The sequence below is a fragment of the Notolabrus celidotus genome, chromosome 18 (genome assembly GCF_009762535.1).
Source record: "Notolabrus celidotus isolate fNotCel1 chromosome 18, fNotCel1.pri, whole genome shotgun sequence".
Lineage (NCBI taxonomy): Eukaryota > Metazoa > Chordata > Actinopteri > Labriformes > Labridae > Notolabrus > Notolabrus celidotus.
Window position 1 is genome coordinate 26,543,561 of NC_048289.1, and position 24,835 is coordinate 26,568,395.

The window sequence follows — 24,835 nt, forward strand, 5'->3', positions numbered from 1 at the left end:
TTCCATATTCAACTTCTAAAATAAACCAAAATGAAAGAAAGAAATAATAATAAAAATAGATGGAATGAGAGGAGGTAACATACACGCTCTCCAGGGGGTCCACGGGGTCCAGAGCCACCAGGCTCTCCACGGGCTCCTCTCTTTCCTTCCTCACCAGAGGGGCCAGCAAGTCCCTGAAGTCCAGCTGGGCCCTGAACAAGAACACAAAAACCTTATAAACACATCTTTCCCAACATCTCACTGAAAATAAATCAATCCACGTAAAGTGTCGTTTTTGAAACTTACAGACTCTCCCTTTGTACCAGGCTCTCCCTTAGGACCGGAAGGACCGGGGTCACCCTGTTGGCAGAAACACACACATTATATTTGTGCACTTTGGTTCCCTCTTACACTGACGACCAGCGTGTTCTAATTCCAAATCTTCTGAATTCCCAAAACTGATTGCTTGCTCACATTGTTACCCTTGGAACCAGGAGAACCAACAGCTCCCTGAGCTCCAGCAGGACCACGAGATCCAGGGAAACCAGGAGCACCAGCAATACCAGCAGATCCCTAAAGAGAGGAGAGTCAGGAGGTCAGAACTCTTCATGTGCAGGACTCAAGTGGATTAAAAGTGATCAGAGATTATGATACGTACAGTAGCTCCCTTGGAACCAGCAGAACCATCAGATCCGGCGGTACCCTGTTGAGAGAGGAAGGAAATAAATGTTAAAAGTGTTTGATTGATATGATGAGATTTAAAAGAATCCCTTCACATTAGTGCAGGTATTAACTCACAGCAGGTCCAGCGGGTCCAGCAGGTCCAGGGTTACCGGGCTCACCACGAGCTCCCTGGGGTCCCTCAGATCCACGACCTCCCTGAGGACCGGACTCTCCCTGTAGAGGGGAACAACCAGGGTTCAGAAAACAGCTCGCAAGACTGTTATAGTGTTTAGTTTTATTGATTGTACTATCAATATTATAATTCCTTTAAAGATCCTGAAGTCCAGTCTCACAGTTTGGGATCCACAAAGTACATCTACTTATTTATCTATCTATTTATTTATCTATCTATTTATCTATCTATCCATCCACAACTATACGAATATACGTGGAGACAAACTTGACCCACATTCATCTTAAATTAGTCTCATCGATGTGTGCACACTGTGAATGAATGGACGTGTATCTGACTGCTGTTACATCACTGGCTGCTTCTGACACCCTCCTCCTCCTGGTTATTAGAGGTGCAGGTGTGTGTGTGTGTGTGTGTGTGTGTGTGTGTGTGTGTGTGTGTGTGTGTGTGTGCGTGAGTTACTGGATGCTATAATAGATCATGCACTGATGGCTTCAGTTAGAGAAGGCGAGTGAGGCGGGGACATGCTGACATTACAGGTCTACTGATGCCACCTGGTGGACACAGTGTTCACCTGGGCTGGACAGATATATTTTTAGTGTCAGAGTCTGCAGGCGAATGGTTGATGGCGTAAACACAAAAGTCTGTTACGATTGGTTGTGGCTATGAAAACATTGTACAGTCCACATCAGTAAAAAGGGTTTATCCTAGCAGACTTAAAATCCCTGGTCTTCCTTCTAGTAGTGTCATGTTGCAAATATTTAAATCAGGCATGCTACATTTAGATTTTGCTCATTTGCATTGTGATACTTCTTAAGTGACACATCTACAGGCCTCTATATTTTTCCCCAGACTCATATCAAGCAATCCCCATCAATTAGATTCATTATCTCCCTGTTTGTCTGGAAGACCCTTCTGTTCCAGGGTAACTGAATTAGCAACCGATCAAGATGTGCTTGATTTTTTAAAACCAGTCAATATGGAGACTCACCTTAGCTCCAGCACCACCAGAGAATCCAGGGGGGCCAGCAGGTCCAGTAGGTCCCTGAAACATTCAGATAAAGACGTCTGTTAATTTCATCATCAAACCATTCATTTAAGCTTAAAGTGATGATGTCAGAGCTGAAAATAGTGCAAGTAGTATTAAGTCACACTTACAGGGGGTCCAGCAGGGCCGGTGTTGCCATCGTTACCACGAGCACCCTGCAGAGGAGGAAGAGGAGGAGATTACAAGGTTACAAGTCAAAAACAGGCTTTAATCTAGCAGTTAAATAGTCTATAAATAAAATGGTGAGCTTGTAAACATTAACAGCAGAACTTACAGATGGGCCAGGAGGTCCAGGGCGGCCTCTCTCACCAGGAAGACCACGAGATCCCTAGAAAACACACACACATACGGTTTAAAGAGTTGTTCCTGATCCAAATTTAAGGTGAACAATCATTCATGAAGGTGTCAACAAATTGATTGTGATGTGATAAAAACCCACCATGGCACCGGACAGACCGTTCTCTCCAGGGGAACCACCCTCTCCCTGTAGACAAACACAGAAAGAAGAGCTGAAGTTTTTGTTCGTTTTATGAGAAGCTTCCTCCTTTAGGGAGCAGATGTGCTTCCTGATGTCCTACCTTGGGTCCAGCGATTCCAGCATCTCCCTTAGCTCCATCAAGACCGCTGAATCCCTGTGTGCAAAAAATCAATAAGGTCAGAAAGCGCTCAGGACCACCTCAGAGATGTTGGAAAAGGGGATGTGAAATGTTCTTCCAGACTCACTCTGTGTCCCTTGATGCCGGGGAGTCCAGGAGTTCCGGGGAATCCACGGGCACCCTGCAGAAGAAAAACAAGAGGTGTGTATCAAAAACAGCATGCATAGTTAATTGATGATTTGCAACAATGGAGGAAAAGTTAGCACACATTTCAACCCTCCTCACTCACCTGAGGGCCAGCAGCTCCACGCTCACCGGGGCGACCAGCTTTGCCGGGCTCACCCTGTCAGAGAAAGAAGACCAGGTCAGTGTGTGCTCAAAAACAACAGCAAGGAGGAAAAATGGAATAAGTATTGTTCTTTTTTATGGTATAAACTGATGTGAGATGCTATTGTTCTGAATCTTTAACAAGATCCCAAGAAGCACGTCCTAAAGAAGGATGTAAGATCTTAAATAAATCACTTACATCATCTCCGTTCTTTCCTGGGGGGCCAGATGGACCACGAGATCCCATGGGTCCCTGGGGAAACACAATAAATGACTGGATTAGCACCAAATAAATGTTCATATATTTAACATCACGAGAGAGCATGTACAGGATCTATCAGACTAAACATGCAGGTGTGTGTCAGCAGGGCGGTCAAAGAATGATCAATGACAGAATCTGAAACCTTCAGATCTCTAGGTTCCCTCGCCCAAATTAAGGCTGACATTTCCCCCTAAACCAGACAAAGACATGTTGATTTATTAGAAAATTTTGTGTACTCACAGAAGCACCAGGCTCACCAGGCTCACCAGGGGGGCCGGTGAAACCCTGAGGACCCTGTTGGACAAAAAATACAACTGATTAAATCAAGATCCTCTTACATAATTGTGCATTTCAGTTATTTACTATGAAATGCATTGCATGCAAGAAAGAAAGAGTTGACTATGACTGATTTTAAATATAAAATTATTTCAAAATATGAAGTGTATCTTCAAAATTAAAACTGTCCTGCAACTGGTAAAAGAAATACTTACAGAGGAGCCAGCGGGTCCAGGAGGACCACGAGGACCCATAGGACCCTGTTGATGAAGAGGAAGAACAACACATTAGATTTTCTTGATGTGTCTGCAAATTAACCACAAAAACAGTGACATGAATAAAGGAAGGCTGAGAGAGAGCAAGGCCTTCATACCATTGGGCCGGGCTGAGGGGGGCCGCTGGATTTGGAGTGGTCAGTGTAGCTCATCTGAGGAGAGTAGTTCTGGAAAGGGAGATGACACAATGAGTCACGTAGCTTTGGACAACATGTAACAGTATTCCTCTGAAATAATACTCATCACATCAGACAGCTGTAAGGTGCTTCATCTCACTGCTGTAGTGATTAGTTTATGGTGTCAATTGATGCTGAGTCATCTGCTGACACAGTAAAGTTCCTATTTCTAGTAGCAAACTAATGTTTGATCCTGTGGCTATCAGGATCAGTATCATAAATATCAACGACTAAACGAACATGAAGACCTCTGATTTTCCTGCACCCTAAATGATGAAATAAACATAGAGATGATATCCCGCACAGAAGCTAACCACAGCAGGATTCAGCTTCATACTTTTAAGATTCTTAAGATCACTTCCTTTTTCTGTACAAAACTGAGAAATCTACAAAAACAGCTCCAGACTTCTTGAATGTTGTGGTGTGGAAGTACTTACTCCGCCAAGGCCAGGAGGGCCAGGGGGGCCAGGAGGTCCGGGAAGGCCAGGCTGTCCATCGAGTCCGTCGTTGCCAGGAGGTCCAGGAACACCCTGTGAGAAAGTCATGGGTTTAATTGGTTCATGTGTTCATATATGTGGTTCATCTTACAGCGCAGCAAAAATCATGAAATATAATTCATACTGAGGCGGTCTGAATATCAGATACATTCCCCCTCTTTGTTTCATTAAACTTAAAATTCTTGTTACTGAAAAAAGAAACAGCACAAAGAATTGTTTCTTGCTTTTGTTCTATGCACGTTCCTAATATTACCAGTTTGCATTACATGACCTTTGAACTTTGGTTGACCTTCTGACCTAGTTATTAAGGTCACTGCAACAATTATGTCACAGAAGCATTACAACCATTACTGATCAGTAAACACAGACCAGCACAAGTTGAACTTTCACATTTTAGTTCAGTGATTAGTATAAAAAAGACAAAGCATGTTTAAAATCACTGAAATATCTAATGAAGATCATTAACAATAACATGCAAAAGATGCATGACTTGTACATAAATTATATTAAAACATAAAAGGCCAGTGTCCAGAGACGTACAAATCTTATTTAAAAAAACATAGACACTCTTCCTTTAAAAAAGACATTGTCAGTTTGCCTCTGTAGCAAATATAAACATTTTTCACTGCTATGAGGTTTCCAGGACAAAAAAGTTTGAAGTATTTGTGATGATGAGAATCAAAGATGTGAACCTACCCTGTCTCCCTTCTCGCCGGGGCCTCCCTGCTCTGTCTACAGACAGATGAAAAAAAGGGAGTTAGACTATGCTGCAATGTTACATCCACACTGTAAAATATTGAGCATTATCCACAACACAAGCAGCCAGACAGATAACTTAAACTGGATCATGCCAGTGTCTCCAAAAAGAGACTGATATAAAGTTTAGATCACATTTATTTCTCAATTTCAAACAAAAAGAAAGAGCAAAGTACCTCGCCATTTATGGGAGGATCTGGAGTCTCGACAACTGAACCAATGGAGAGAAAGAACATGTCAACTTGGCTGCAATGTGAGAGCTTCTCATGACTTTTCAAGAATAACACAATGTTTAAAAGTTGCATTCGCAAATTGGTTTTCTAATCAGAGCGGATAAAAGCGAACAGCACAGCATGTTATTTTTTAACTTAATTAGATGCAGATATGTTTGATTATAAATGTCATATGTGGTGAAATGATGTCATGTTTGTTTGGTTTACATGTCATGCGTAGGCCCTGTTGCACCTTGCAGTGTCACTGCACAGGATGGCATGCTGGGCAATTACATTTGCATGCCAGACTTCCCCAAAGAGCAGGTATAATCCATTGTAAAAGGATGCACTTTGAAAATGTAATGGATAAAAGGTAAATCCAAAGCGAGTTGAAATCCTCTGGAAAGCAGGCAGGCTTAAGGCCTCAGGTCCATTTGTGGCCAGAGCTGAGGTGAGGGGCACTAGGTGGTGCCAAAAAGCTAATAAACCACAGATGTGGAGAAGGGTGAAGATGAAGTACCATCAATGTCGGGGCAGATAGGGCAGCACTCTCCGTCTGGGATGATGGGATCAGCGCAGTCGGAGGTGTCCTCGCAGATCACCTCGTCGCACATGACGGTTCCACTGTCGCAGACGCAGATCTGGCAGGGCTCTGGTTTCCATACATCCTTATCGTTGTACCACTGTCCATCTAATGTGCAGCTGCCGTATGTGCCTGAGAGGAGAATAACCAGGGTGAGTGTGGTCCAGTGAGGAAGATTAAACATACGAAAAGAGTGTGAAAAGTCTCACTTTTGTAAAACTACCTATGGAACAGGTGCTGGCAAAAGGTTAGTATGGTCTTGGCCACATCTGCACAGATGTGCACCATATGGGAACCAGATGTGCACAGTGGGCTGAGATGTGACATCAGACTCTAGCTACTCAACAGCAAGATGTTCAATAAAATAATCATGTAGCTTGTAGATGTTTGTGGCTCTCAAGGCTCAAGACTTTCTTTGGAAGAGGTTTTTCTCACAATGGTCCTCCAAAGGGTCATTGTATGTCTGGTGTTCACTCTAACTGAATTAAGGAGTCATTATGATGCAGGAAAGTCCTTAAATCTGGTGTTTGGTAACTGATCTGTTAACAGGAATGGACTCTGGTATTAAGTATAAAATCAGTTCTGGATGTCTGTGTCTTTTGGCCTTCAAAGTGTCAGAATAAAGTCCTTGTGGTCTCAGAGAGTCTGTGCAGGGTTAATCACAGTCCCACATTTTGGACCTGTGGGTTTTTTTCTCCTCAAAAAACAACGGGTGGAAAATTTTACCAGGCCCTAATTACATTTCAGGCTGCTGGATGTGAGGTTGGGCCTGGAAGGTGGGAGGACCAAGGGTTTGGAGGATGGATGCAGAAAGTCCTGGTTTTGGCCACCGAGGGGCGCTGTTACCCCGCAAAAGGAGACTTTCCGCACCCTCCTCTATAGGGTGATTAATTGATGTCTAGACCATTGCACCGTCGACGTCAGTCTTCAGCGATTTTCCATTGTCTTTTTATTTAACTTTCTGATCTCAAGTTTGCACAAACTGGTTAAAAGTATCAAATTCAGTATGCCACAACAATTAAACTTCAGTGCAAAAGTTTGACCTTAAAACTGCAGCAAATGCCTCTTCTTCCTCAGGTGTGGCTCCCCAAAACTTTTAGTTCTCAATTTGGATATGTTTGTGACAAGACTACAGAGTCAACGTCAAAGCAATAGGCTCTACAGACTCTGGCACAAACTTGTAAACTCGTGCGTAATACTGCTTCAGCTGGTATTATAAATGCTTTACAAACTAAAGAAAATCAAGGTTTATTAAAAAGGTTTTTAAACCTTATGTTTGTGTCCTGCTTCCACTCCCTTTGAACCCAATGTCCTGTCATTGCTCATCAGAGAACGTGCAGCTGCTCCCCTCATGTCTGCGCGCAGGCACGCGGACGCACTGTGAGTGCGTGTGTGCGCGAGAGCAGGAGACAATCAAGGAAAACTTTTTTTTAAAATCCCCATTCGGTTCCAGATCTCCAGACACCCACCAAAACGCCTCATTGCACAACCAACATTTTTCCACATCTCTGCCTATAATGGCATCAGGTATCCTGCAGGGGAAGATCAGCTCCAGCAAACTGCTCAGCATCCTTTCGGGCTATCCACATCCTGAGCGTGCCACAGTCCCAAAACATCTCAAATCAATGTGTTAAAGTTATACTTACTATCATCCTCCTCTTGACCTCTGACCAAAAGCACTGCTGCGCCGAGCAGCAGCGCTAACCGAATATCCACAAAGCTGAACATGTCTAAATATTAGACATGTAGATTCTTTGCGACAAAGGGGGGAATCCTCTTTTTCCTCAGACACCACTCATACAGGGTAGGGTCCGGTCTGTGTATAACTCCAATCCAGACCCTAGCAGAAACTCCCTACTGCCTAAACAAATGAGTTAGGTTGGCTTTTATATGCCAGAAGTTTTGGGGAGGTCCTGTGCGCACCAGATAACTTGTACATGTTCAAGTAAGAGAGTCCCTCCTTCATCAGAGAGGGGGGCCGTCTTAAAACATGTCAAACAAGTTCACGTTTCAGCTCAAACGTGGATGATGAGGACACATCATTACCACGACTCACTTCTATCGTTCAGACGTGTTTTATCTTCTTGTCTACATGGACTTTTATTTTTGATGCTTTTGTTTTAAGTTTTGTATTTTTCTGGTGTCCAAATCTGAGACACTGTCGACGAGCTGATGCTGGACTGGATGATTTTACTCAGCTTAGCCCCCCTTGATCGGGCTCCACTTTATTCAGGATATGCTGAGCGACTGGGGACTAGTTTTATTTCAGTTCTTTATTAATATTTCTACATTTGATAGCGAATCATGCTCAGGTTTTCCTCTAAAAACGAGGGGTAAAGAATGATTCCTTACGACGTGGTGTTTGGTACCATGCAGCGTGCGTAATTTACGCACAAAGACATATCCAGATACAGATTATTTATGGCTGCTTGCATGGTTTTCACTGAACGATATGCTGTTTTAAAAGGTAGATCTCCAGTATCTCTAAGTATTTCTAAGGAATCCTGCTCATGACTGTATTTTGCAGACTTTGGGCCTGAACACTGTGAGCAAAAAGCACCAGCAGACAATCCCCTTCCCCAAACCTATTCAGAACATTGTCTTCATAATTAAAAATAACTTTGCAGACACATTTTATCCAGAGGCAGCTTTTTAATATTAATGGCAACAGTAAATGCTAACCAGAAGTCACACATTATTGTTATTTTCCCTATTTTACACCTATGCTCCTCTCAATATTCGCCACATCACCCAATCATCAAACTCTTTCACACAAAATAAATTGTAGGCAACCAATCATTGCGCTTTTGTTTTTATTCCCACTCATATTAAACAGAAACCCACATTTCAATTGATGCATGTACAACAGCCTTTGCTAAAATCTGCCTTTTTCCAAAGAGGCATGTCCATCCGATGATGTTAGAGTCAGGGCGGGAGGAGAGCAGAAGAGAGGTTGGCAGATCCACAAAGCAGTCTGGTTACACTGTGGACACGTTGCAGCTTCTGCAACAACAGCCTGGCCCTGTTTGACCTTACATTTTCTTCCTGCTGTTATCTTATTTTTTTAAACTTTACAACCTGTCCCGTATTCACCGGCCAGAAGCAATGAGGAATATGAATATCTGACATTAAGTAGCCATGCATCACAAAAATAAATGCATCAAAAGTTAGACTGTTAATGTGGTGAAAATGATGTTGCAGAGATGCCTTTCACTGTATGTGAGGAGAGGACAATGAAGAGTTATAAACAATACTGTATAATTTCCTCCTGAGATAATTACCTTATATTTAAGTGAACATGTGGCTTGTTTAGGCTGGGAGATCTTATGCTAGCTTGATCAACAAAAACTCAAAAATGCATGACATGTTATCAAATATCAAATGAGGTAAAACTGAGAGTATTTGCATAAAAAAGAAAGATACACTGACGGAAAAAATGTATTCACAAGATGTTACAAAGCAGTGTGAAGAATAGAGTAGCTATATACTAGCTCCAGACAAGCTAACAAAACTTTTTCGTGGATTTTTAAAAAATTCAATTAGGAATATTGATTGCTTCACAAAACTAATTTAAATATCTTAACCCAGCTCAATCTGATGATAATTTCTTATAAAATAAATAAAGATAATCATTGTTGTATACTTAACACCAATTCATACCAGCTATAGGCTAATGGCTTGTCAAAAGACTTTCACAGAAGTGTATTAAACGTTCACAACTTACAAACAAGGCACAGATAAACCACTGAGAAGAAGTTACTGAAATACAATTAGATACAATCAGTACCTCTGGCTCTCTGGCTAGTAAGGTTTCATCATGCTTGTTGATGACTTGGGATTGAAAAGTTTCACAAAACAGGGATTGGGATTTCGGGGTGCAGTTGGCCTAGCGGTTTAAGCGTGCTTCCTAGAAACAGAGGTAGCAGCGGTTGCAGGTTCGACTCCAACCCTCAACCATTTGTTGCATGTTTTTACCCCACTCTCTGCTCCCCATGTCTCCTGTATTTCCTCAGCTGTCCATATTAAAAGGCAAAAATGCCCAAAAATATAACAGGAATTTGGATTTCTAGATTTCATCAGAGGAGAGCAGCTCCTAAGCAGCTTTAAGTTAGATGTAGCTGGTTGAAACATGTGCATTATGCTTTATTATGGCACTTGTGTTGTGAAGTATGACAGCAGCTTAGTAAATAAGTTTGGTTGTTAATGGTAAAACTTGTCACAATCACAATTTCAAGTACTATAAAATCCAGAATGTAAGTAAAACTAGTATAAAGCACACAGTCTGTTTTGGGGGTTTCATGGTCTTCCTGTGTGATAACTTCCATTACTGACGTCACCCATCTGTTTCTGAAGCGCTGTTTTGAAGCCAATTGTCAGCTGGAGCCATATTGGATATGCTGGTATCATAATATCTTTGAAATTTCTGTGTTATGAAAAAATTCACCCCCTGTACAGTGTTTGCCGAAAGAGAAATGAGCTATCCAGACTACACTTGTTTTTGAACCAGGCTGTAAACATGTTTATTTCTGCTGTTAAGATTGTCTTTTTTGAATTTGTGTGTATGGGGTTTCCGGTATTTCCGGAGCCAGCCTCAAGCGGTCACTTGAGAAACTGTAGTTTTTAACACTTCCACATTGACTTCAATTCTCGCAGATGAAGGTTAGCACTTGGACGCAGTTCAGTTTTTAGATGATTAAAAACTTATTGAATGTCTTATACACTGAATTTTACAGTAAGTCAGGAGGTGACAAGTCTTTGATGGGTATATTTGGTTAATTAAAGATGCTAGCAAAGCAGCACTGTCAATTAAAGGCTACAGAAAAAAATCCTGACAGGTCGGTCCATCATGTAGTTTTTAATCTTTAAAAGTTACCGTTACTGTAAACATAGAGATGACCTGGAAATTGAAATAGAAACCAACAAGTGGGCTTTTTGCAGAGGGTTATATATGTTTTATTTACAGTATGTCTATGGCTACATCCACTGTGATATATCCAGATGGTTCATACTTACTAGGCTACTTCATAGTAGCTTGATCAACCAAGAGAAACAACCCAGAAAAAGCCAGAAATGTAGAAATGGTAATAAAACAAATGAGGCACAACTGATTCCTTGCCAATAAAGTAAATTGGTTATCCCCATTATATCATATCATAAAAGACTCAAACCTATGCAACATTTTCTAAATTAAGATTTCACAAAAGCTCCTCTGGTGTTTGGTATGTTACTCCTGATAATCCCTTAAATATTTGTCCACTGATCTGAAGACATTTACAAGTCTAAATGCTCACAGTGGGGGCAACGCTGTGGGTTCAGCTGCAGAGGAAATCATAGTTTCAGGAGGAGACTTGTGTGGTTAGTGATTTCACTTGGGAGTTAGCAGGTATTATTTCAGCAGCTGTTTTTTGTCCAATGAAAGTTTGTAGGCGGATCCAACACCTGCCACACACACAGATGACCATCAATTAGCATTATGGTGACACTGCATTTTCACTCCTCTTCAGGGTGTTTAGATACAACTTATGTCATGCACTTGTTTGACATCAAATGTAATCTGCATATGATTAACTTTTGTTAAGCACAAGAGTAAATATACTCATTGAATGGTACTGTCAATTTAATGTGTCTTGTCTGTCCTTATTGTCTGATATATAAACATGGTGTTCCAAATTTTCTTACCAGTAATGCAATTACTGAGATGTTAAGTCTGTTGTTTGCACATTCATAATACAACTATAAAGGGATTTATTCAACTGCCTCAAGTGCAGGTCGAGGAAGCTTCAAGATAAGACACACCCACCATGCAGACTGTTTTGGGGTACGTAAAAAGGGAAGGGGGTGGATTGTTTAAGTCACAGAATATCTCAGGTTTCATTGTGTTTTGTGTGAAATGAAAAAAAGGGAGGTCCAGGTCTGCGTATGGAAGGAAAGTCTTGATAAGACCTGTGCCTGTGTACTGTCTCTGTGAATTTAACTTAGATAACATAGTTCCTTCAGCACAGTAACATTTCTACTACTTTGTTCTTTTGTTATGAATCTGTAAAACACTACAAATATGAAAATGCAGCAGTCTTTTCAGCAGTACGTTCTGAGTGACTCTGAGGGAAATGGAGTCTAAGCTCACAAGACAGTGTTAAAATAGAAGTTGTAATTTTCTGGTGTTTGGAGTCGCTGCAAACTATAATATATTTCTTGTGGCGAGTCTCTCAGAGTTCAGGCTGGTGGTTTGGGTGAAAACCCTCGGAAAGAGTTTCTATGACTTTTAACTGCATTCAAATACCCTACCTTTGTAGCTTGGAGCTGTGTGTTTTCCAACTACTGAACATTTAGCACATTTTAGCTGAGAAACTTTAATAGCTGTGAGGTTTGTAAATGAAAGAAATCAGAAACTATTGAACATTTCCAGCATTTCCAGAAAAAGTAGTCACTAGAAATCCACCCACGTCCTTTTAGTCTATTCGCTGTAAGAGAAGAAGTACGAAAATATTGTATTGGATGAACCCAGCTTGCCGACTCTGGGGAGGAAATTCCAAGTTTTGTCATTGGCAGCTTGCAGAAGTACAAGAGCCCAAGATGTAACAGGTTGTGGGAAAAGGTGTCTTCACAGTATTCCAGACTCTCACCGTGTCCCTGAGAGATGCATATGAGAACAAATATTGTAGCTGTGTGATTTTTAAGGGATTGTGCCTTTTAATACCTTTTTTAAGATCTTTAGGATTTAACTCTCACAGCTATTGTTCAAAATTGAACCGTGCAGATGCTAGTGGCGCTTCAGGATGACATTTGAATAAGAAGGCCGACATGCTGCATTAAGGCCGAGCACTGCTAGCAATGTAAGTAAAACAGCCTGGCTAAAAAACTCTACATTCCCCAGCAAGCTTCTGAGCTGCAGCCAGCAACACGTAGCATCTGCCTGGCCTTGTCCACGTGTTTCTACTTGTAAGTCTCTGAGCCTCTGCTGCTCCAAACTTCAGCAAAGCCAAACCCTTTCTGTCTCCCTCTCTCACTGGCTTACATCTCTTACTACCCAGAGGCTCATTTACTCCCACCTTTTTTTAAGATGCTAGAGGGCAGATATTTGTGTTTTGCTTTTTTAAATAATACCATTTCCTCTGACTAACTGTCTGTGACATTCTGCAATAAAGGCAACTGTTCCTTGCTGTAAATCCTTTGTTCCACGCCATCATGATGTTTGTAGATGATTTAAAATAACAGGTTCCTCCACAGAGATTTCAGGCTTTGTTTACAGGGGAGCCCATTGTAGGCCCACCTGCTCCAGACAGATTACAGGGTACGGTGAGGAAGACTGTACATTACCTCAAATAAAATCAGCAATTCTCAACGGCTGTTATCAAGAGCACTACCAAACTACAATAATATTGTTTATCATAACAGTTTTCTGAAATTATACGTGCACTTTTGGTAAATAATACTCAGTGAAAATACATTTCCTGGACTTTAAGCTTCTTACAGAAAAAAACCCCACTCTGAAACCACTTTTTTTTTTTCAGAACGACACAACAGAAAATAAATTTAGATTTGTATAAATGTTGGTAAAGAATATAATATACAAAGACAACAGAAGAAAATGCAAAATCTTTTATGAATCATCTCACAATTCTTCCCAACTTACAGCCAGTTTTTGATCCAGGGGAGTCACATGTTGTTGAAAGTTTATTCAGGGATGCAGCAGAGACGGTTCTACCTGATTGGTGAAAATCTTACGCAGGTGGACCGATGTAAATTCTGCCCTAGCTATGGAGCCTAGTATTAGCTCTACACCCTTGCAGGATAAGAGTTGGATCATCAAGTCGTCTGAAGATGAGTTCAACGGCCTTTGATTAGGCTAATAACCATGTCGGTTGGAGTCTCTTGGGGGTTACTGTGGTAGTATGGGGGTATCTTGGAAGTTGATTCAAGCCATCCAAGCTTTTTGTAACCAAAGTGAGGATTGTGTCTGAATCCTCAATGAAAGGATCTCCAGAAGGAAGAGATTGTCATATTTGGGAACATCAGGACTGCATCTCTACTTTTTGCAGATGATGTGGTTCTGTTTGCTTCACAAAATTTGGGACCTCCAGCAAGCTCTGGGGTACTTTTAAGGTCAGGGACAGAGTCCGTTCTTCAATGTCCACAGTCATGTTAAAGGTGGATTTCTTCCTCTTTTGGGGGGTTAGTTGGTACACTTAGCAAAGGAATCCAAGTAGTAAGAGGGAGCTGAACAGGATCCTGCCCTCACCAGTGGTCATTAGCTCTAAATAGACCTCGAAGTGAAGCCACTGTTCCTTTGCTTCAAAACAGGCCAGTTGAGGTGGTTCATCTGACTAGGGAGCCTTCTGGAAGCCTTTCTCTAATGGTTTTAGGGGAGACACAAGGGTAGAACCCCAGAAGGATCCCCCCAGAAGGAGCTGAAAAAGGTTGCTGGGAAGAGGATTGTCTTGCTTGGCCTGCATCCACAGTAAACAAGCAACAGATTAGAGGAGTAAACGTATGGGTCAGTGATTAGACATCTGACCGATCTATGTTTGACCTTCTACCCAACTGCTACCTGTCAACGCTCATCTAAGACACAAATATATCACTATTGGAAGTTATGGGTTGGTAATGCCACAGCTAGTTTAATAAAAATTAATAAGACTAAACTGCTTTGTGAACTTCTCCACCAGAGATCCTCAATCCCTGTTCAAGCAGGTTTAGTCTGCCGTGACACTGAACAGACACGCAAATAAGCAGTGTGTCTACACCAGTCACCTTCGTGAATACAAACCTTCCAGCTCTGGCCCAGAAGCTGCATGTTCAGTCAAAGCTTCAGCATCAATTGAAGGAAAATGAGACTTCACTGTGGTGTTATGTGTAAATGCTCAATTACAGGGTGAATGCTCAAACCCACCTCTGACTGTTACTTCAGGTGGAGCCGTACGTGAGCTGCAATCATCTCATAAAGGCCCAACTTTTGTCTTTTTAGTCTGAGGGTGGGGTTAGCGTTGGCAGCCTGAGCACCACTCTCTCCACTACAGTAGTCATTTACAATGAGGATAGTTATTTTCTGCACGAGCAGGCGATGGACGGCTGGAAGTTTGAGCTACTGTATAGATATATGCATTTGATAAATCACCTGACATTGCAGAACTGGTCCCTGTTTGGTGGATTCTGCTGTGATGAATCACTTATGCCAACATATTTAATGTCCTACAAGTTTATTATAATGTTTGCAACTGTAAGCCAAAGCTGTTTGGATGTCCCTATACCTTCAGCATCATGCACTGGGTTTTAAATTTAAGGCAAAGTGTTTAGAAATGGGAATAGTTAGCGATATCTGGTTGTAAAACTCTAGATTGAAACGCTCCCTTGCTCAACCTTTCAATCGGTGAAGTTACGGTGGCCTTTGAGGACAAGAAGCTTCTGTGATACATAATAAGTATGATCCGCCATTTTTCAAGTTTTTACCATCAAATACTCCTATCAATACAAATTATATTGCACACAAAACACAATAACCACTTTGCAGAGAGTAACCTTTGAAAAAGTTGGCCCAGAAGTTTCACAGTGTTTGCCAATTTTTAGGCTAAGCTTGGACAACTTTACCAAACCCCCTGACTGTGTCACCATAATAACAACATATGAAACTGGTATTAATCCTCACTTCATACATAAAGTTACAAACAGGTGTATAACTCAGAATATAAAACTATAGCTTCATGTCATAAAAACTAGCAAAGGGACCTTCAGCTTAGATTTTTTACTTTTTTTATTTTGGGTGAACATGGAGCAGTAACTCTTCCCATCAGGAATGTTCTAAGCTTTTCTGTAATAAACTGTATTGGACCCAAGTAAAACCACTCTCGATCCAGCTCTTTTTGGTACACACATAACTGGATTCATGGTAAATGATTCCAATCAGTCAAAGATTTTTTGAAACTAGATTCCCACTGCTCAACAAATCCAGCCTCTCATGAGCTCCACCCCTGATGATGACACATCACTCCCCCTTTGGGGCGTGAGAGAAAATGGTGGGGTATCTAAAAGCATAAAGCCCAAACCCACCATCATGGCACCATGTCCTTTATAGGCCTTTCAAAAAACAGCTTAACTTTGAAGATCAGTGTTTATACGAAAACTCAGAGAGCTGGTTTTAGTTTTAGTTTTTCAGGACTTGATGAGGTATTCCACACACAACGCTGGGACATTTTCCCTACTCCTTGGTCTGGTTTTCTTCTTGTCTCTGCATCTGGATTTCTACACTTTCCCAGCCCCCATCCAAACTTTTGCTCTCCATCCCTCCCTCTTTTCTCCCTGCCTGCTCTCCTCTCTCTCACCAGCACAGACATCCAGTCAGACAGAGAGAGAGAGAGGGAGCGAGAGAGTGAGAGAGAGGGGATGGAAAATATGACTGGATCCTTCCCTTACTTCAGATAATGTGCAAGACTGCTGGCGCGCGTGGCACTACTAAAAACAGGGAAAGACAAAAAGCAACTGAATGGCTACTCTCTATATCTCATGAAATACACCCTAAAAAGCAGAGTGTTCATTCATGGTTCAAAGCTAAACTTTACTCCCTCTTTCATGCATTCATCAGCAACTTGTCCAAGATGTTATGAACAAACTCCAGGCTCGTCCACAAACATTAAATCATAGAACACCGTGAAAGTATCCTTTTACTTGATGTTTCTACATGTCAACAGAACATTAGAGGCCACAAGACAAACACCGAAGCACCCCACTGGGCAAGTGGGCGTCAAATATCCTTGCTATAATGGCTAGAATGTGGGAGAGCCATTTTCAAGGTAGAGCAAGGAGAGTTAGGGATGGAACATTTTATTCTGGATGGGAGACGCACAAAAAAGGAAAGAGTGACACAAACTTTCTTCTTTGTGAGCACCTTATAATTAGATGCAGATGTCAGGAACTATTTTGAATCATCAAATCCAAAATGATTTCAAATCCTTTGTATTTCTGGGTTTGTAACCTTTGACTGTTTAATTGTTGAGAAAAGAGCAAGTTAAGTGATGATTCGGTGTCTACAGCCACAGCTTTTAGGACACATTTTCCTGAGTAGACTTTCTGGTTGACTTACGGTCTCTTCAGGGTGGTTTGACCCTGTTTTTCCACAACATCTGGGAAAGTGAGTCAGTGCCTTCACCAGACTTACCAATTTGTAGTTTCTTTTGTGCTCCTTGATAATATCTGAAATACATGTCAGTATGTCTAAATGGCTTTTTAAGTTTCAGCCTCTTTGTAAAGATTGTTCTTCTATTTTTGTAAGCATCTATACAAAAACTATACTTTGCAAATCTCTTAGTCATGCTAAGTGCTCTGTACCACCAGCTGTAAACTTTGAACTTATAAATAGTGACTAAGAACTATGATTTGAGGCTAGAGTCTGACTCCGATGCAAAGCAACTTTGTGAGGAATGATTGGGGGGAAATGAGCTAAGAGATCCCGTATGGAAATGTCGTTACTCCAGCTGCCTGACGCCCCTCTGCAAGCACTCATAAATACTGCGGCCTGCAGAGATGTTCACATGTGAGGGGAACAGAGGAAAGTAGGAGGCATGGCTGAGTGGAAGAGAAGAAAAAAGAAAATGGCAGAGAGAGAAGGAGAAGCACATGGAAAAAGACAAATAGAAGTAGGCTCTCGGATTAAAAGTTAGATTTTAAGCATCATTATGGAGGCTCAGTTATTGAAAGAGAACCAAGAAATAGAAAGAAAAGGCAGGAGAGACAGCAGGTAACCTCAAAGTAAGGGGGAGTGGAAATGGAAATAGAGAGGCGAGTAACTATGTAGGGAAAAAATTCCCATCTGATGAGTGACTCATACTCTCCTCTCAGCCCCAGAAACGAAAACTAACTACGTCCTACTTTTTACACAGCTTAGACAGTGACATTCTGCTCACATTTTTGGGCATCGGGATGCCCATTACCTCAAGTTATTTATATACATTCTTTACCTTCAATTTCTTCAACTGTTGCTTGAAGCACTGTCTATTTATGAACTTATTTTGAGGTGACTTGTTGTCTTTAAGTTTGAAGTAAATGAAATAAATATTAAAACTTGCTCATAACTCTGATTGCAAAGAACTAATATGACTAGGCAGTGTTATCTGCTGTAGTACACATTAAAGTTAAAGTTTTCATGTCATCCTTTGATGTCAGTTTGTAGTTCATGTGATTTTTCCCTCCCAACTATCTGGATACCAAGATACATCAGACTAACTGGCTGCAATGCTGTCCCACGTCTGGATTTTTGGTCTTTTGGACAAGAGAAGAAGTTACAGAGAAAGGAAACTTACCTCAGCCTTCCCAGAAATCTGTGATTGTCATAAGGAAGTCCTCCTGTAATGGACTGCATTCATCTCCTAAAACAAGAAAAGAAAGTAAAAAATCATGTATACATTTGACTTATGAAGTTTACACTTTGGTACACTCGGTTTGCAATACTGTTGCTGTTATGTTTAAGTGCATGGTGAAGAAAGTTTAAACACAGTAAAACTTACTGACATCGTAAAAAACGCACCATATCACCGCAAAAAATCAACAAAATGGCTTAGTCCCCTGCATCCCCACTGCTCCTATTATTCCAGAAACACTTTCAATCTTTACTTTTTTTTTTTTTTAAGTTATATTTTTGGCCTTTTGGCCTTTATTTGATAGGACAGCTGAAGAGAGACAGTAAATGTGGGGAGCAGACAGCAGGGGAAGACATGCAGGAAATGGTCGACTGGCCGAGAATTGAGCCGGCGATCCCTGCAACGAGGACTGTAGCCTCTGTATGTGGGGCGCTTAGACCACTAGGCCACCAGCGCCCCAAATCTGTACTTTTTTAAAGATACATTTCTATATTTTATTTCATATTCTGTTTACAAAGAAATTCAATCTTACTCCACAACAAATCCCTAAATTTGTATATTTGATTATCTTTCAAGCAGGTTATAGGATAACTTTTCAAATGAGTGTTAGCTGAAGTCTTTATTTAATTAAATTGGAATCACAGCAGATTTCAAGCACTAATTTATTCAGAATAAGTACAAGGTTTATTATACAAGAATATTGGGTGGGTGTTTTTGGAGCATGACAAATGAAGACAGTAGTATCCCATATCAGGGATACCATAAAAAATGAATATAAAAGTATGATAAAAAAAAAAACCATGCACATAAGAAACTGTTGAAAAATGTAGATTATGTGTCATGTTTGTCTTCGACATTTTGAATGTTATAGTACTACTGCAGTTGAGATAAGCTTGGTTTAACTCATAGACTGTATAAAATGTTTAACTTGAATAAACTGGTGTAATTTAATTTTCTCTGGTAATTAAAATTTGTGAAAGGATATAAAACAAACAAAATAAGTCTTTAAAAACAACCACAATGTTTATTATGCTTTAAACCAAATGCTTTTGCTTTGTTACTGAGGGTTTGTGATTAAATTGAGCTCTAATGCATGTAGTGTAGAGCTGAGCTTAGTCAGAAGCTGGAGGCAGGTGTCTTCCACTAATGTTAGGTAATGTTGGCTAATGTTAGCTAGCTAATGTTAGCTAATGTAAGCTAATGTTAGCTAATGTAAGCTAATGTAAGCTAATGTTAGCTAATGTTAGCTAATGTTAGCTAATGTTCAACAATTAATCATAGCTTATTTTCATGGACTTTGTATACAGCTGTACAAAAATAAACATGTCAGCGGAGCTTTGGGTTCACTTCCGACCAAAAACCTCCCTGAAGTCCAAGCTTTCAGGTGAGACCGGTAAGACTCCCAGGTGACTTAAACCAGGTGAAGGGAACATTAGCTCATTAGCTAGCTTGTCAACGGCTACATAGAATGGATGAACGTTAGCCAGCTAGCGCCGATAGCATGTTTCAGTGGCTAGCTAGCTTGTTGCAAAATATAGGCTATGTCCCAAATGGTTATCACAACACGGCTTGTAAAGTGAGCTATGACGGTTCAGCTGCAATAATTGTACTTTTATCACTTTAGGGTGAGTTTATACTTACTTTTTCAACTGCTGTTAAACTATCATCACTTAAAGTAAAACAAAAAAAATAGTATTAAATGTACAGTTGTGCTCAAAAGTTTACATACCCTGGCAGAATTTGTGATTTTTTTTTGGCCATTTTTCAGAGAATATGAATGATAAGAGAAAAACTTTTTTTCACTCATGGTTAGTGGTAGGGTGAAGCAAATTTTTTATCAAATAACCGTGTTTACTCTTTTTATATCATAAAGACAGCAGAAACTACCCAAGAAACCATAAATTCTGCCAGGGTATGTAAACTTATGAGCAAAACTGTCAGTAATTATTTTAAGTGGAATTAAAGAGCCCTGTCCTGATTTTCTGAGTGGACATCAGTTTGATGATTTAGCACGATATGCAGGGCCTTCCCGTCTTGTGTCATTAGTGCAGTGATCTCAGCAGTATTACTTTAACATTTTAAAGAAGTAAATGACTAATACTACATCTTTCTCTTCTCAGAATTTCACCCTTGAAGAGGCCAGACCTGTGTTGCAGTACTGTTCATATGTGGACCATATGTGATGGTATCAGAAGTAGGTCTAAGCATATGGAGAAGCACTGTGTCAAAGCATAACCAGTTTGAGACCCATTTTAACACATTAGATAGAAATACATTAAAAATTATGGCAAGTGTCTCCCTTATGAGCTATTTGTTTATTTTTTGTATTTAGTTGTTTATTTAGTTTTACAAACAATAAGTAGTATACAGATAAGTTAGATTTTTGGGGATATATTTTTTGCTAGTCATTTGTTTAGATATTTTGTATATTTAGTATTTCTTTTGTTTGTTTGGTGATAAGGTAGCACTGTGGGCACCTGAGTTTATTTAGGTAGGTAGGTGGCAGAAGGCCAGCATGCACCTTGGCAGGCCTATGTTTTTATTTTACCAGAGCAAGAGAGACAGCAGGAGCCATGCTTTTTCTTTTTCTTTTTGTTTGCCTGCTTGCCATCAAAATAAACCAAAATAAACCTTGCAAATCTTGCATGGACATTGGACTTTCTTTTGCCTGCATACATCACATCCCCACAGTGCATCTGTGACCCTTTGATTATGATTGCAAGGCTGTGAATCAGTGTTACCTTAATGCCCCTCTTCTCATTCTGCCAATGTTGTTTTCTTAAGGCCCCCAGGTTTCAGTGCTCTACATTACGTCAGCACATGGCAGCAAAGGATGAAGACATGCCTCCTAGCTTGGACTTGTAGGACTCCCTCAAAGACCAAGAGGGAAACCATGTGACTTGCTTGCTGAGGTGAACAACACTCTTAGTTTTTGTTTTATTTGTGTAAGAAATACAATGTTTTTTAAGGTTTGAATTTCGGGCAAATTTCCAGGTGGGTATAGCACAAGTTCAGACATTACAGAACAGTTATGGATAGGTGAAACAATGAGGCATTAGTTGTTTGCTCAATGGGCTAAAACTCAACTTTTTTTGATAATAACAATAATAATTAATATAATAAAGTTTGTTTATATAGCGCTTATCGAAACAGACTTTATAAGGTGCTTTACATCATAAAGAAACACAATAATAAACAAAACATGAGGCGGAGGCATATTGAACTAGTAAGACAGTTTAAGAGGAACAGCTTAAAGCACAAAAGAGAGACTACTAAAAGCAATTACAACAATAAAACAATTAAAATCAGTAAAACAAATAAAAACAAGGAGTGAATAAAAGAAAACCATTTATAAAAGTAAATTTAAAAATGTAGCATCATGGATAAAACAATATGACAGGAACATTTTACCTTTGGATAAAAATATGTTTTCAGCAGTGATTGAAAAGAAGATACTGATGTAAAAACAAGAACTGAATTATGACAGGTTTTTTTTTGTTCTCTGTCTTTTCTGTCAGCTCTATTACTTTCTTCATCATCAGTTTATACAGTCATCTGATTAACACAGCTGCATCTCATTCATTGAATTACTAATATGGATGAAGCAGAAGAGGGGTACAAGGCAAAAGGGCAATCTTTTGAAGACAAAAATACCCCCAGAAAATGTAAAAACAGACTTCGTCAGTCTCAAATATACTTGGGTGGCCAGCAGTCTGTGTCTGGAAACACTGAACATTGTAGAGTAAACTGTTGCACCTATTTCATCCTCTTAGTTATTCCTTTGTGATTCTTTTGGGAAAGAGGAAACACAAGCAGTTTAAGTCACTTCTGAGCATGTGCAGTAGCTCCATCAGTGCTCCATTAGATCAAGCCTGCAGTCCAGTCCTAGGTTTGCTGAGTACTTCAGAACTGTTGAGAAGAAAAAAGTGACCTCAATACAGAAGAATGCAGTGCGGTCTTTTCTCCCTCCCCTAACATCCAGCATGCGCTAAAATGACTTCTCTTAACCCACTGTTTAGCAGAGGGAGTGTATACAACTTGAGCCATTTTAAATGGCCACAGCCGCCGTCTTCTCCTCCTTTACTCTTCTTCCTCCGTTATTTTCACCTCCTCTCTTCATTGGGAGGATGTGAGTTAAGTTGCCACGTTAGACACTTTCTCTCTTTCCCTTTCTGCGATTGTTCTCACTGCACAAAGAGATGCTTAAGAAAATAAACAGTTTTTTGCTGGCAGAAATCCTTGGTTTTCAGCATGCATATAAAAGCTGCACTTTTTTAGTCAGTAGTTCACAAAAATCTTAATCAAAACCTGGCTTGACAGAGTGAAGGTTTTATAGTGTTAGTGTTTTCAGGCTTCAACATTAAGACATTCTCATTTCTTCCAGTCAAGTAAACACTCAGATAAAGTATGCTGTGTGCAGTTTTACTTCCCTTTCCAATGAATTGCTGTCCATTTTTGATTGGGTTTGTTATTTCTTGCTGGAATCATACTCCGCCTGCTTCTCTGTATTTTTCAAAGCAAAGAAAACTGTGTCATGAGAAAGCAGAGATTTCGATTCTGTTTATCTTCTTGGCAAAGTTTAGCTTCCTGGAAATATTAGCTTCTAAATGAAAGTTGTGGAAGTGAATGTTGGTTAAAGTTTAAGCTGAATTATTTGATTTAGAAGTTGAGCTTGTCTTTTCTCTTATTGTGGCATTAGAGTCATTTTTATCTCCTCATGCCACATGCATCATTTGCCATGTCTACCATGGAGGCCTCAGGAGAAGGAATTTCATGCATGATGAGATATCCTGGTGCCAGCCACATGTTCAGAAACCAACCCTACCGCTACTGGAGCAGGAGGAGTTAGGATTTATGCTTGGCTCCTGTGTCACCCTGAAAATGCAGGGCTAACAGCTTTCACATGTGAGAGGAAGTTCGAAGGTTGGTGATGGCGGTGGTGAGGCTGGTTGGGTGTTTGTTTGGATTGTGTCATGCTAAATAGATAAACAAGTATTCTTAGATAGGCGTTTTGTATTTTAACCATTTTCCATATGTTTAGTACTGGAGGTAGGTTCAGGTGTGTTGATTTATTATGGGGGAATACTTCCACTATTCTTTTCTGCCACATTAAGACAAGTGGATGCAAGGAGGGAAAGATGATAAGCATCTTTAAAATCAATACTAATGACAACCTTTTAGAGTTTTTTAGACAGACTTATGGACCAACAGAGAAGCTTCCAACTTCATAATATTGGTAAACACCAACAAAACACAACAATTATAGATCTGGTCTGACTGTCATCCATTTAATTGTTATTATATTTTACTAAACCACCTGGCTGGCTAACTTTACTAACGCTGCTTCAGCATTCAGATTGGAGGTGGAGGTGCAATTGGAAAAGGTTCTTGTTGCTCTTGGGGTCCTAGGTAAGTTCTAAAAGTTTATCAATATTTCATGGCAGTCCTTCAAAAGTTCTCAGGACTCTTCTGTTGGACTTCAAACCAGAAATGTCAACTTTTGGTGAAGTCAGAGTTTCACAAATGTGATGAGGGATCATTCCTTGCCCATGCACACTTTTGCACTCATGTGGAGGAGCTGGGATTGAACTGCCAACCTTCCAATTGATAGATGACAGACTCTACTTACTGAGCTACAGCCACCCCGTATATAAGTATATATATAAGTAAGTATATGAAGCATACTTGTGCACCCTGATGGACGCCCACACTAGCTTGCAATTAGTGTAGATTTAAAGGCTGAAGAACAAAGTGTAGTTAAGTGCTTGACTGTGATGATTGGCCCAAGTGTTGACCCCTTCATGAGCAATTCTGGCGGCTTTTCATGTCACAATCTACTCCGAGTGCCGAAAACATGTGTCTTTATCAGAAACAGTTCAAATCAGCACCTCATTTGACCAGTCAAGTATTATCTCATTCTGACAGCTCGCTCAATGCTCCCACCCATCATTCATCGTCAGTGACAGTAAGAGCCCAGGCCTGGCCCACCACAGCCCTGCGCTGTCATTAAACTCAAGAGCTATAATTTTTTGCTTCCCCCCCTTTGCACCTGCTCTTGCAGTTACGATTGTTTGGACACCTGGGTAGTTTTGTAAGCAGGTGATATGCACTCAGGTTCTTTCAATTTTACCACCCTGTTTGGTAACTGGAATTCTAACGAAGGCTGCATTTCTCTGCAATTTTTCAATTTAACTGCATTTTGTTGAAATGTCACACAAAGACAAAACAGTAACACTTTTCCGCCCAAATTTCCTTTCTTGACTTGGCTTGTAGGTTTAGGGGTGCACTGATCCAACTCTTTAGGCTCCGATGATGGCAGTCGAAATGGAGTCACTGTTGTGTGATATGTGGAGTTTTTAGCTTGTAGCACTACACTGTATGACATGTTACTCGTCTTCAGTGTACTGCTAGAATTAAGAGAGACAACATCAGACCTACAAATATCTGTGGTGAAGCTCATCCCTGAAAGATCTTTTAACTCCATGGATAAGTGTTTGAAGACGCTCTCATCCAGAATAATAAATCCAAGAACCATCTGTTATTTTTCACATTTTCAAACCACCATTGGGAAGTTACTTGCATCTTTGCAACACATCTTACAACGTTAACTGCTTTGTTTTGGCTTCTTTTTTTGTTTTTTTTGCT

At 40.3% G+C, this 24,835-nt stretch overlaps 2 protein-coding genes across 3 annotated transcripts in view; one reads left to right on the forward strand and one right to left on the reverse strand.

Moving 5' to 3' along the window:
- col1a1b (collagen, type I, alpha 1b) overlaps positions 1-20,126 on the reverse strand; it is a 29,405-nt gene extending 9,279 nt beyond the window's left edge. The window contains exons 1-22 of one of the 2 annotated variants that reach the window (XM_034708290.1): positions 19,832-20,126; positions 18,134-18,199; positions 5,781-5,975; positions 5,225-5,259; positions 4,989-5,024; positions 4,233-4,325; positions 3,718-3,786; positions 3,560-3,604; positions 3,309-3,362; positions 3,006-3,059; positions 2,769-2,822; positions 2,607-2,660; positions 2,462-2,515; positions 2,323-2,367; positions 2,158-2,211; positions 1,994-2,038; positions 1,827-1,880; positions 778-876; positions 638-682; positions 454-552; positions 286-339; positions 84-191 (exon numbers count right to left, since the gene is read on the reverse strand). In XM_034708290.1, the coding sequence (XP_034564181.1) occupies positions 84-191; positions 286-339; positions 454-552; positions 638-682; positions 778-876; positions 1,827-1,880; positions 1,994-2,038; positions 2,158-2,211; positions 2,323-2,367; positions 2,462-2,515; positions 2,607-2,660; positions 2,769-2,822; positions 3,006-3,059; positions 3,309-3,362; positions 3,560-3,604; positions 3,718-3,786; positions 4,233-4,325; positions 4,989-5,024; positions 5,225-5,259; positions 5,781-5,874 (1,245 nt within the window). In that variant the 5' untranslated portion in view covers positions 5,875-5,975; positions 18,134-18,199; positions 19,832-20,126. Of the gene's footprint in view, positions 1-83; positions 192-285; positions 340-453; positions 553-637; positions 683-777; positions 877-1,826; positions 1,881-1,993; positions 2,039-2,157; positions 2,212-2,322; positions 2,368-2,461; positions 2,516-2,606; positions 2,661-2,768; positions 2,823-3,005; positions 3,060-3,308; positions 3,363-3,559; positions 3,605-3,717; positions 3,787-4,232; positions 4,326-4,988; positions 5,025-5,224; positions 5,260-5,780; positions 5,976-7,489; positions 8,227-18,133; positions 18,200-19,831 lie in introns of those variants that run through there. The other variant, XM_034708289.1, reaches the window with a different exon arrangement.
- tmem101 (transmembrane protein 101) overlaps positions 19,695-24,835 on the forward strand; it is a 43,150-nt gene continuing 38,009 nt past the window's right edge. Inside the window, exons 1-3 of the mRNA XM_034708293.1 lie at positions 19,695-19,815; positions 20,311-20,384; positions 20,975-21,102. The gene's annotated coding sequence lies outside the window, so the exon portion shown is untranslated. The remainder of the gene's footprint in view (positions 19,816-20,310; positions 20,385-20,974; positions 21,103-24,835) is intronic.